At 45.6% G+C, this 13547-nt stretch overlaps 1 protein-coding gene across 1 annotated transcript in view; it reads right to left on the bottom strand.

Annotated features, from left to right (window-relative positions):
• Window positions 1-9466, bottom strand: part of LOC126536803 (cell adhesion molecule Dscam1-like) — a 187121-nt gene extending 177655 nt beyond the window's left edge. Inside the window, exon 1 of the mRNA XM_072287884.1 lies at window positions 7872-9466. Within this exon, the coding sequence (XP_072143985.1) occupies window positions 7872-7944 (73 nt within the window). The 5' untranslated portion in view covers window positions 7945-9466. The remainder of the gene's footprint in view (window positions 1-7871) is intronic.
• Window positions 9467-13547: the final 4081 nt, after the last annotated feature.

Here is a 13547-nt window from a genome sequence, read left to right as displayed (position 1 = left end):
GCGTATTGAAAACAAGGTACAGTATGTCGCAAACCTTCAAGGTGTGGCGAAAAGGAAGAAGTCAAATGAGGCAGAACACCCCAAAAATGGTAACATAGAAATACATCCAATTCTGCTCACTCAATCAGTCGAATTCTTCCCGAGAGGGTTTTCATATTTTTTTTCATTGGAAGAAAAACAGGTATAGCATGTGTCGCGATGCCTTGGAAGGGGCAACTCTTCTTTCGCTTCATATTTAAGAGAAAGTACCATAAAGTGATTGATTATATAACAACACATTAACAGCTTCCTTGGAACAATTTCAGTGATGCTCTCTTCTGGTCCTTAGCCTACGGATTGAGAATAATAAGGAAATACGTATCGCAGCACAAGGTAAAGGCCTTCCACGAAAAGTGAGCGTGCGAAAAACTTCCTTGGAAAGAACGTGTCCTACTTCAGCCCCTATTTTTATCTGATTTTATTCCCTTTCGTATGTATGAGATAGAAAAACACGTGCAAGTATTACGTTTCTTGCTGATGCACGACTCACGTCCTTTAGAGAATTAGCATAAGGTTCCTGCAGGTTAAAATGAAATGAAAAATTCGATCGGGCAACGAAGTTGTGATAGACATCGCAACTTTCAAATATCTCAGATTGAGAAGCTCTTGCAATCACGAGCAGACGTAAAATAATAAAAAAAAAAACACTGAAAAGTGGAAAAGAAAAGTCTGCTCGAACGAGCTTATACGGAAGCAGTTTTTCGAGCATAAAACGCTTCATGATTTGTCAGCAAGGTTCCTCGCTTATTTTTCCACTTTCGAGCGCAATACTCCACTTTTCTGATCGCATGATCTTTTCGTCGCGTTGATGGGCCCACTAATGAGAATTGAGATCGACGGCTTGCTGCGTGAGGTGCAATAACCTTCTCTCCAAAATGAGGAGGAAGACGGCAGAGTACAGAGTTTGCTCGCACACACGGTAAATTCACGAGAAACAACGTGCGAGTGGTACAAGGTTTACTCGATACTCATTAACATGACTGAGTGTTTAAAAACAATGAAAGATATATAAAGGCCGTTTAATATGCCACCATAAAGGACTAGATTAACCTACGAGTAGATTCCGCCATGTATAACAACAGCTAATTGTTCGGTTCCCAACTTCCGATACAACAATACCTGTGCACCTCCATTTGTGCAAACGCATGGCCATAAAGTTATCTCCACGAACTGTGCCGTGAGCCGCATTAACCGCTTAACCCAAAATTGAGACATGCATGTCTCACGAGATAAATGTTCCTTCTTTGGCTATTACTACCAGCTGTTCAATTTCGCTAGTCAATTAGCGCTAGGGTCCATTTGGTCACGTTACGTCTCCGTATAAATAGTACGGTAATACGGTAATGTGCTGCCTTGTACCGGCACCTTTTTGCAAAGCCACGCCATTTACGGTAATATGACATTCATTTTGACGAGCACGCTTGTTTTCAGGCACTCTCAGACGCTCGCTTTATGACAGCAGTAGGCTCTGAAGACATATTCATCCGCTGGCACAGGAATTAGCATGCTTCATTAGATACATTTAGAGAAGCTATTAGCGAATGTTTCCGCGATCAGCTACTGCTTGCGAAAGAGAGAGAGAGAGAGCAAATGATAAATGAAAGGTAGGGAGGTTAACCAGGTTAACCAGGACTAACCAGGGAGGTTAACCAGGGAAAAGGGGACGGAAAGATTAAAAGAAGAGAAAGTCCACTGGGGATATCGATCAGTCACTCAGTCCGGATCACAGACGCTGACTCAATCCTGTAGCTTTCAAATATCGCAGCAGTGCTTTTGTGGCCTTTTGTAGGTGCGATATGCGAGGCCATGGTCCCAAGATCTTGTACTGCTTGTGAAATCACACGAGTACACCAATTGTAGTGAGACCACTAAGATGCTTGACATTAAAGGAGACAAATGCGGCAACTGAGTTTGGACGAAAGCCGGTTAATGCCGCATGTAAGTACTTCATGCGTAAGGAATGCGGTAAGGTGAAATATATGAATATTTGACGAAGATATTCATTCAAGGTCCTGTCGCCGTTCATGTGCGTCATTCAGAATGCTTCATGTCGTAAGAGACAGAAAAGAACAGAATGATCACTCTCCTGACGTATATAGAAGCTATTTACTGAGCAGATATGATTACGGGTAGTGCGATGTGCCCCAGCACTGTATACTTTAAGGACTCAGACATGCTTATTGGTAGCTTAGAGCCGCAAAAATCATATCGGATGACTCGGGCATTGAATATCCGTGCTGTTGTTCTAACGCGGCTCGCTTGAGTCGCAACAGCTGTGTGTGCACCTAAGAATGATCCGAGAACGCTGCCTCTAATGCAACTTGACCAAATATTACTTTTCTTATTATTCTTTTTAAATCTCACCGGCACTGTTCTCAATAGCACAAAGAGCAACGGCAGACACAATGGCAGACACTGGTGCGAACCTCGATTCTCAAAGTGGCGACGCACGAATAAACTTTTGCAGCCCTGTTCCCGCACACAATTTCCAGCAGCGTTACGATGGAGTTAGGTAAACCTTCTGTTTTCATCAGCCTTCGTATGTTCATTAACGCTATCGCAAGGTGAATCGGTGTCACTCAGTTCTTGTATGTTTGTTTTCCTCCGCCTGTCGCAGCACATACGTGGCAGCTGTGGAAATAGTTGGCAGTCGCGTTTCCTGCAATTCGGTGCATCGTGCGGGAGCACTGTAATCATTAAGCCTGTCTAGCTGCACGTGTAACGAACTCCGAACGAGTTTACCACCTCGCAATACTTGTCAGGCGCCGTACGTGTACCGATTCCGAGGGCGCGCTCCGAAGCGTATTGAGCGCGGGCGGCTCGTTGCTGCAGAAAGTTCATTCCCGACTACCTTTAGGAAAATGGGGGCTGTCGAGCTTCGAGTCACCATGCGGAGCGGAAAGAAAGGGTCGGGGAGCGAGACTCGATTGCATTTCGTCGACAACCACGCCAGGCCAATGGTGAACCTCGTCCCTTTCAGGCGACGCCGGGCTCATCAATCAAACGTCGCCAATTACGCGTACCGAATGCTCTGGCATGCGAGGTCCTGGCAATATCCTTCGTCTATTGGGCAATTTATGTAAGAGACGGTTCATTACTCTAACGCCAGTCCCCCCGCTCGCTCTCAGCCCTGGCGTCGGCCCGAGGTGGCAACCTCCGCGCTCGTTTAAAGTGAAGAAACAAGCGCCACTAAACGCGGTCTGTCGCTCTTTTCAACACTCTTCTCTGCACTGTTGTTCATTCTGGGCAGGGCCAATCGTCTGAGTCGGCAGCTATAGTGCCGCGCAAACAATGTGGGTTGGTGCGAAAAACGAAAAAAAAAGAGAAAACAGGAGGTTGTTCTCTCAAGCGAACTATGTGGAGCTGCATATGCATGGGAGTGTCGCGACCTATTTCTTGCCTCCTTTATTACGTTATTCCTGGCATGTCGTTTTTTTTCTGTTTTTTTTTTTCAATAGTGGGTCGTCGTCGTAGTCGAACAATGGAGAGGGTAGCTTTGGACAGCGAGCTGCGAGAGGACGAACGTTATGTTCGCGGGCCGCTGCATTTAATGGCTTACCAGAAAAGGGTATACACTTATAAATCGAGTAAGGGCACAAGAACAAAAAAGACGATCAAAGAATAGATGATTTACCCAAGGACCTGTTAGCGATATTGTTCCCGCTACTTGCTTTTAGGTGCTTGGATCTGTTGTTGCGATAGCGGGTTTCCTTGTGACGGCGTCTTTCCGAGCTTGCGTCTTCGTGTGCGTACATGTAGTACATTTATGCGAGGCTGGAGCAATTTGTTCAGCTTCTTACCCACGCAAGACGTTTTTTTTTTTTGGCTAAAACGAATGACTAATGTTCCTCTGCGCTCTTGCGAGCAATCCTCCTTTTCTATATATTTTGAGTACATTAATTTCCATCGCCACGTGGTTGTATCAACAGTCTGAAAAGCCCTAATTTGCAGCCCAAATTAACATTCGGGAATAGGGAAGCCGAAAAGAAAACCACTAGATAGATGCTTTGGAGAGAACGTACAGCGGTGGCCCGCATTGTGAAAAAAGTACTTTCGCTTTCATACACTGAATACTGGTTTTTGTTATGCCGAGATACTCTCGTATATGCCATACTTTTTTGTAGTTTGATTCATGTTGCTAAATGGCATCAGACGAAATTCGGTAATGTCGAAACTGTAATAAGCGGTTTCTGCGAACGAAACCATAGGCTAAATCATGTGTAACGACTATAGACAACAACAAAGACATAAAACTTTATAACTCTGTTTACCCAGTGCAATGAGCATTGCTTTCAGTTGGGCCTTTTTTTCCTTTCTATCTTTATTTTTATATATATGGTTTTGTGTGTCAGCATAGCGAAGAAAGTTTTTTTTTCTTCTATTCACCGCTCTAATCCGCCGAATATAAAGAGACGACCCATACACATACACACTGAGTCGATGCACGCAGAACCTTTCACGGCATGTTCTAAATTCTGAGTGCATGGCTGATTTTTTAGGTTGCGAAAGGTAGCTGTTACACGAGTTCTATTCACATTTTCATTTTTGATTTAGTTATAAGTATTTACTTTGAGTACATTCCAGCTAGTACGTTTATGCGTGAGGCAAGATTAGCTCTGCAAGAGGGAAAGCCCTACTTTATAAACGCGCAAACTTTCTTTTGACAAAATAAAAAAGAAGATGGAGAACAGATGCAATAACCTTTCGTGTGCTCTCTCAATAAACCTTCGCGAACTCATTAGAGGAATCTCAATTTGATCTTGTTTTTGCGCTGTCGCTGGCAGCGAGAGAAATTACTATCTCAGAATGTCGCTGATACGGTATCACTCCCCGAAGACATCCGCAGAGCAACGGTATAGCGCACATTTCGAATGGAAGTGAATGCTGCAACTGCGAAAGAGTCTGCCTGATGATATCCCACTCATTTCTGCGTGTCCCAAGCTGCCTCCTCAGTGACGGCCAGAACGGCAACCATGCACTAACACTACACCTCACGTGACGCTTCGCGCAAGGTGAAGATAACGCAAACCTAAATATTCGGGTATAGCGACTTAATAAACGCAGCTGCAAGCACATGTATTCTCTTCGAAGTTTCATTCTGGCCTTCACGTCATCCAAGCAAACTCTAATTTATAAGGCGGTTGTATTCCATGTCGCGATGAACCTACAATCAAATCTGCCGTTGATACTATATTTATATACCTGAGAACCTAGTTGGCGGACTACTGTATAGAACCTATGGAAGATAGAAAGATAAAGAGGAAGAAAGCAAGGAGAGAAAAGGCAGGGAGGTCAACGAGATGCGCGTCTGGTTTGCTATATAAGTGACCGAGGAATCTCCAGGCAGCAGGCTCAGTATTTCGGAAGGGTGTGTAATCTGAATACGTGATGCTTGCTTCGTGAAGCTTCGCCAAGCTTTCCCAAGCTTTGATGTTACACCGGTACTACAGCTCCACTGGCACAACAGTAGAAACTTAGATTCCTGGCCCTACTGCTTGCATTATGGAAAGCTGGTTATACGTAACATTACCTTGGAGCGTTGGATATTTTTTATTATCGCGTGTTAATCGTAATAACAATAATTGAAATTTTAGAAAAGTATGGAGCTCATGGTAGCTGATTAGACATGACGCCCGTGTTTCTTCCTTTAATATAAACAGCTGCAGGAGCACATCTATAATAAATCGCGAGAGACGACGACTGTGTTTGTTTATTTCATATTGGACATCTTGTTAGAATAATCGTGCCGCTTGAATCCCCACTATGTCGCCCTAATTGTAATCATAGAATCCGAACTTCACTTACGGCCTCTTCAAAATATGTTTGATTGAATGTCATCAGTGATTCTGACTGGACGCCCTTCTAAGCAACAAATCAATCCATTATTTACCGGTGGCATTTACACGACCTTAGATCAGCCGTTCATGATGCGACGGTAAGCGAAAGTTGAATCTGACCGCGTGCATGAGTTGAAGGTTTATGTTACTGTGAGCATAGCGCAGGCGAGAAGTTTCAAAGTTGTGCGCTAGAATTGTGAGCATTGTTATCAGGTCAATTTGTTTTGGCAGGGCGCCTGAAAATCACAAGCACTTGTCAATACGGCGTAGATACTTAGTTTATGCAGCAAGTTCAACACGAACGCTTGGTTGCCCAAACGCGCCGGGCCATACGTTATCTTTATTTGAGGTCAGTTCGTAATTGGCGGATTAGCCACGAACTGCCGCGATTGACATTACTAATTATCGTATTGTTGCAATGTTCAATGTTTTTTTTACTAACGACATAGTAGAACCGTTGCGGAAACTTGCAGTAGTTGTCTGTTTCTTTCAAAGTTGAGTTTATTTTGAATGCATAGCAGAGGTAGGTTATGGGTCACGTTGCCAGGGTAAGAGATTTCACTGATGTGGGCACCTAACGAGCATACGATGATGGTCTACAAGTATTCGCTTCCTAAAAAAAAAATGATAAAGGTAGAGAATAGAACGAACAGCATCTCAAAGGGCCAAGGGGAAGTGTCCTGCCTAGCAAGCACGTGTTCGCTATGTTGCAAAACTCGTTGCAGAACCCGAACATTTACGTAAGCGTTATCGCGAAGCCAAACGACGCAGAACGTCTGCGATCGGAAAAGAACGTGAGCAAATGCTTGCGCATAGTTGGAAGCAATATACAAGCGCACGCATCAAGTGCGTCGTTGCGCAACATTTAAACGAAACGATTCAAGAAAGGTGCCCTAAACATACATAAAAAAAATCCCGCCGTGGTTGCATAGTGGCTACGGTGTTGGGCTACTAAGCACGAGGTCCAAGGATCGAATTCCGGCCACGGCGAGCACATTTCGATGGGGATCTAAATGTGAGAACACCCATGTACTTGGATGCGCGTCAAAGAACCCCAAAGTGGTGCAATTTTCCGGAGTCCCCCACTAAAGCGTGCCTCATAATCAGGTCGTAGTTTCGGCTCGTAAAACCCGATATTTTTTTTTTACATCCTTAAAAGCGGTTCCGCCGTATATAACGAGAGCTATACTCTAAACTTACATTCCAAACAATGCTTCCGCCATATTTCAAAGCGGCCAAGCATTTTGAGCTTACTAACCACCCCTTTGGTGGGCTGCTATCTCAGAAAGAAAAATGTAGCCTCGGTTAGTTTCAAACTCGGTTTCATCAGCACAGCCGCCCATTGCTTTACCCATCAGATCATTGACGCGCGCCTTCCAAATTCTTCATAACACTCCTAAAACATCGTCGTGCAGACCAGCATCTTGAGATGCTTGGCATGTGAGTCGCGTCATATGGACACAATTTAGCTGACAATGAAAATGAAAGTTTTACGCATAGAAAAAACCCTTATGCAATCGCGCCGTTGTTTATTCGAAGTCAGATATGCTGAACCCTAATTCTTCAGTACCAACCAAACAAAAACGGCTGCCGTTGGGAAGCCGCTTTTAGTAAAGCTTTATTTGGGGAGAGACCCCACACATGTGTAATCGGTAATGAACCCGAAGCAATGTAAACCTCTAAATGACCACTAGAGGTTCTAAATAAAGGTGTCTTCATCAATATGGTGCGTCAATACATTGCTTGAATGCGAATCGCATTAACGTCGGTAGTCTCCGTGAGATGGGTTCTGCCAGCCTTTTTTTTTTTTCATTTAGGTTGTTGACTTAATTGAGCTTTCTGTATGCAAGACAGGTAAGACACAAATAATTATGTACATTTTCAAAGTAAAATTATGCCTTGAACAGCTAGAATACCCCGTAGAGTCTACCTATCCAAACGTTGTGATGAGGTTATGATACTATCATAGCCAGGATGATGAAGTAGCAATCTTACCTCGGTCAAAGGAGAGGTACATGCAGAGTTGAGCCAAGAAGAATTCAGTCCAGAACTGGAACACGGAGCGCATGATTCAGCTGTTCGGGACGAATGCAGGGACTAGTAATCCTGTCGCTTGAGCCCGTGAACACTCACACACGCAGCACACAAGTGATGGAGTTTTATCCTGCAGGGAGTATATTGACGGCAAAAGATCGTGGAGGAACGTAGATCATGTTCGGCGACCGCTAACTCCAACGACGTCTTCACGGGAGACCCGTACGATTTCACACGGAGGTGTACTTTTTAGACAATGGACGATGCAGCGCCGCCAGTGTTCTGAGGCAGACAGTGTTCTGAGGCAGCTGAGACAGTGTTTTGAGGCAGCTGAGAAGATTCAACACCAAGCCAAGGACGCGGAGTCATCCGGAAGCGCACCCGCCTCGTGCCAAAATCAAGTACATACCCAGCAGCAACGTCCGCTAGCGTAACCGAGCTCAAGTACTGACATGCGTATTCAAGCAATGCGCCGTAAATAACCTTATGCAAACGCTAACGGGAGATTTTTTTTCTCGCTCAGAGTCAGCCACGCACTGCCTAACTAATGAATGAAAGCCAAGGACGACTAAAACAAATATTGCCACACTGTTATCGTTCCGAGGCTATTATCTCGCTACCTAGCGCATGAACACCACGGACGTCCTACAACTGCTCTTCGCGCTCCACAATTACTGCAAGTCAAAATTTGACCCCGGCTTATCGCACACAGCTTCCGGCATCAATTCCTGCGTAAGACTCTCTAGACGCAACCGCAGTCGACACGACGTGCAAAATCATTATATTGAGCTGTTAAAGCACTACCGCTCGAGTGACAGCTAGGTGCCGTAAACTAAGGCGAGCCTCTCTGGGCTTGCGGAAGCGTGCGGACCGGCCCTTTAAGGCCCAGGGGACCAGAGCACTAGCGAGGTCGACACGTCAGGCGCTGCTTCCTAACTGGGACGAGAGCGGCGGGAAGCATCACTGACAGAGACAGCGCGACGGGTCGGCGCATGACGGCGGCGGCGGCGGCGGCAGCATCGGTGAGCCTACTCCCGAGTCGGGAGCAGCCGCGGGTGCTTCGCGCCGCCACGAGCGCCCTCGCGGTGCGAACCACGTGTGCGCGGGCGCCGCCGACGCTTTGCTCGTCAGCACCGGGTTGCTCTGTCCCTCGCCTCCCTCCTCCTCCCTTCACCCCCTCTCGACTCCCAGCGGCCTTGCCGAAGGCCGTCTCTCCCCGGAATTCCCGCCTCTCCAGTTATCCCTCCGAGGCTGGAAGAGCGCAGGAGGAAAGAAAAAGGAAGGACAGGGAGAACGCGGCGTTCGCAACACGCATTTCCTCTCCCTCGCACGGCCGCGTTATCTTGTTCTTTCTTTCTTTTCGCTCCGACGATGAAAGAATGCTAAAATAAAAGAAGGCATCATTCTGGAGCGCGGTCTTGCTTCAAAGGAAGGCGCCAATAAAGTGGCAAGCATTTGACACGAAAAAAAAAAAAAACTAAGAGCATCGTGGCGCAAGACCTTGTGCCCGTGCTGTTAGCCTTTCTCCCTACATGCTAGAACTTCACAAAACTGCCCCATTACGGAGCACGAGTTTCTTGGGAGTAAGGGACCCTTTGTCGCTTTTTCCTCGGTTGTGGTTTTTATTCGGGGAAGCGTGCTGAAGGAATGAAACACTCAATCGGGTATGTAATTTGATTGGTCGGGTCTAACGTCCCAAATCTGCGCCTGCATAATGTTGGCCGTCGTGGCTAAATGTTAAGTCCGATGTTTAAATTAGAATTCGTAGGGTTCATTCCTTTGAAGCAGAAAAATCAAGAGGCTCGCGTTTCGTCAGACAACTGCTATGAAGCATGCTTATAGAATATTCCTTAAATCTGTTTTCTACTTTTGTTTCTCATTCGCAAACTTCAGTTATTTCTATGGCTCCAAACTCATTACTGCGACAGCAGCATATGCTTACAGTTACAGCCATCGTACACCCTCCCCCCCCCCCCCTTTGTTTTTTGTTGTTATTACGGAATTAAGGACAGTGCAGTATCATTACTGGCACCAGCTACTCCTTTTCGCAGGAGAAGCAAAACTAAATCACAATAAAAGTGATATGCACTCTAGCAGGCAGGCATCGCTCCATAATCAAGTTAAGTTGTACAAGAGAGTCTGAAAACACTCGCATAACTTCAGCTGATATCTACGCAACCAGACGCATTACAACAAGTAATAATACCAGACGCGAGCTACACACAGCTCGCGGTATTCAAAACAACTAATAGTGGGGTCAACAACGACCCACTTCGTAGAAACGTAATATGTTTGTTATCTCTAAAAAGAAAGATGAAAAGCAACCAGCGCACTTTTCTGTATCGTCCTATTGTTAGCCATGGGCCTATTATTTCTTTCAGAGTGAAGGCTGCATGGTGTAACAACATTAAATCGGCCTTTTGCCTTCGTCTAGCGGCATCTTGCTGCGAGCACTCGAGAAGTAGGTGTTGTACGTCTTCGTTGTCGTGGCAACAATGACACAGTGGACTAGCAACGCGTTGGATCCACGTCTAAAAAGTGACGCCTGAATACTGTGTCATCGGGACCTTAAGAACAATTCCTTTTCCATGAGCGCGACTTCGTCTACGTCCGCTGTGGTACTGTGCGCTCTGGCCTTCGAAAACCATGCACACTTTAAACACATGCTGTTGAGAAACGAAACACATGTATCTTACTTTTACAGCCAAGCTGTTAAGGGCTACCTTCCCCACTATCGCGTCCGCGTGTAGAAAAAAATAAAAGCAAAGCATATTTAGCGCCAGCAAACAAGGACGGAAGGGAGACGCATTGTGGTGTCGTCTCCCTTCCCTTCTTGTTTGCTAGCGCTAAATATGCTTTCAGTTTACCAACACGCCCAACAAATGGCAATGCAGAAAAAAATATCCGAGATAGTGCGATGCCGGGCCGTCCCACGGCGGAGCTGCAGTTCACCATTAAGGGGCCCCACATTACACAGCTTCGCTGATCATCTTTCTTAACAGAGTGGAAGGGCACTGAGTTCTTCAGCTGTGTTATTTTTCTGCATGCTAATTAGTATAATTATTCGAAAAAAAATTATTTTCTATTTGGCACGGTTGTGAACGGCTTCTGAAGCAGCTCAGGTACAAAGTCATGTTTTACAATAAATCTTGTTAAACTTCATTTCGTTTTTTTAGCAACCACGTGCACACTCGACAAATCGCTGACTTAAATTTTGTTTAATCTTCCTTATGCTTTCGAGAAATGCATACATATCTGTCATTTTATTAACCGCAGCACAACTGAAGTAAGTAAAAGCGAATCAACATAGGGTTCCACATACACGTACGCATAGTTAAGAATGTAATAGATTATGAAATCAAATCATGTTGTAATATATTGGCAGCTTTGCGGGAAATGCTGCTCGTTTTAAATTGTAGTTCGTTGAACTCCACAGCTGTTTCCTTATTCAACAGAGGCAGTGGTTATGGTACAAAAATAAGTGGGCATTCACTAGCTAACATGCATTTGCTTTTGTAGCCTAAGAAAATGCAAATCAAATGCCCATTCTTGAGGCAAAAAATATTCTTATTCTTATGTTATTATTCTTCTATTCATCTTGCACTTTGCTCGTAGCGCTATGAACGAAAGTGTGCCCAAGGAAAAGTGATTACAGGAAACCAAATGGGATTTACGACAACAAATGTTCACGTGGTCGTGACTGTTTAGGACGACAAATGCCGTCGCGACTGTGAGTTATGAACTGTTCATTAAGAGAACATAGGCCAAGAAAAGCAAGCAACACTCAAATTCCAACGACAGTGGCAGAGCGGTTGTCGGTCGTGAAACCTGATATCGCGGATCAATTTCGTAGTCAGTCTATACAAGTGTCACCGTATTTCCAGACTGATCGCGAGCGTTTGCGTACATTAGAGAATTTACAACGCTATTCGCGTCGCACGTGCAATCTTATTAGACGTGATTCTTTCGAGACACGCATCAGCGAGAACAAGAAATTTCTGATAGGCACGTTTTGCGTCGAGTGGCATTATGATGTCAGTAATAACCAACGAAAAACTGTTACCGTCAAAAAAAAAAAAAAAAGATATGGTTGATCCTTCTTTCATAGGAATCGGTAGAACACGAAAGTGTAACGTGTCTTAACAGAAGCTGTTGCATTTTTGCTTCACGAACTCACAGTCCGCTGCAACGAAAGGAGCACGATTTGTGGTTCGGCGACCACGTTGAAGGTATGCTTCACGCACAGCGTCCTGTTGGCTAAAAAACTTAAAGTATGAGGCTTTTATGTGCCAAAACCACAATCTGATTATCAGGCATGGCATAGTGGGGTATTCTGGAAATTTGGACCATATGAGGTTCCTTAACGTGCACCTAAATCTAATTACACCGGTGTTTTCGCACTTCGCCCACGTCGAAATGCGGCCGCCGTGGCCAAGATTCGATCCCGCGACCTCGTGCTTAGCAGCCCAACTAACCCCATAGCCACTAAGCCACCACGTCGGGTGTCCTGTTGGTGAGCGGCGTCCTGCTGCCGAGTCGTTTCAACAAAGGTACGAGCACCTTAGTCTGGCTACGCAGTGTCTTGGGCAGCCAGTTGCCTTGCGACCCGCTCATCTTTAGGAATGCGAGTCGCAGAGTTCGCAGCGTGCGCAGCGTGCGCAGGGAACGCACGAAGGCGTTCTGCTTCGCGCCGGCGTGTCTCTCGCCGGACCAAAGCAAGGTTGGCCGTCGACGTCATTGCCTTTCTCTGCCACTTCAGTTTTCTTAGTTGGTGCGATAATATGATAACGTATTACATGAGGCCATTCTCGACGCTCTTGCAACGGTTCGCCTAGGTGGTCGAGTCTTTTTGTGGATTGCAAGTTACTTATGTGCAAGATAATTCTATGTGTTAACTGACGATGGCCCAGTTCGCGACGCTAAACTAGCAGGGGCATTCCTCAAGGCGGTGCTATCAGCCCGACGCTATTCAACCTCGCTCTTGTTGGACTTGCTGAATACTTGCCAACTACCATCAAAATTTCAATTTACGCAGACCACATCTGTGTCTGGACTTCGGCAGTCACACGTCCTCAGATACGTGCGCGGCTTCAAAGAGCGGCAACTTTGAAAAGCGGGCTACTTGTGTAAACAAGGTCTCAGCATATCACCAGAAAAATGCGCACTAGTGGCATTTACTCGCAAACCGATAACGCCTTATGTCATCTGAATCAATGGGTGGGCCATTTCCTATGTCCGAACCCACAGATTCCTTGGCGTAATTATTGACCGAGACCTCTTGCAGCCCGCACGTGGCCTACATGAGACGGCGCCTGACAGCAACCTCCCAGTTGTTTAAATACTTGACAGGACAGACCTGGGGGATCTCAGTAGACGCAATGCTTAAACTCTACAGAGCTCTCTTTCTCGGTTTTTTTAAGATATAGTCTACCTATACTGAACAACAACTGCAAGACAAATATTCGTGTTCAGCCGGTAGCACAAGCTCAAGCACTCAGAGTCTGCCTTGGTTTGCCCAGATGCACGTCAACAGAGGCAACTCTTGCGATTGCTCGGGACCATACAATGCGAACTCACATTACGGTGGAAGCCCTGAGAATGCACATCAGACATTTTGCACGTGCCCCCTATCACCAC

This window comes from Dermacentor andersoni, chromosome 4, assembly GCF_023375885.2.
Source record: "Dermacentor andersoni chromosome 4, qqDerAnde1_hic_scaffold, whole genome shotgun sequence".
NCBI classification, from domain to species: domain Eukaryota; kingdom Metazoa; phylum Arthropoda; class Arachnida; order Ixodida; family Ixodidae; genus Dermacentor; species Dermacentor andersoni.
Note: the sequence above shows the minus strand (reverse complement) of the source record. Positions and strands in the feature narration are given on the sequence as shown.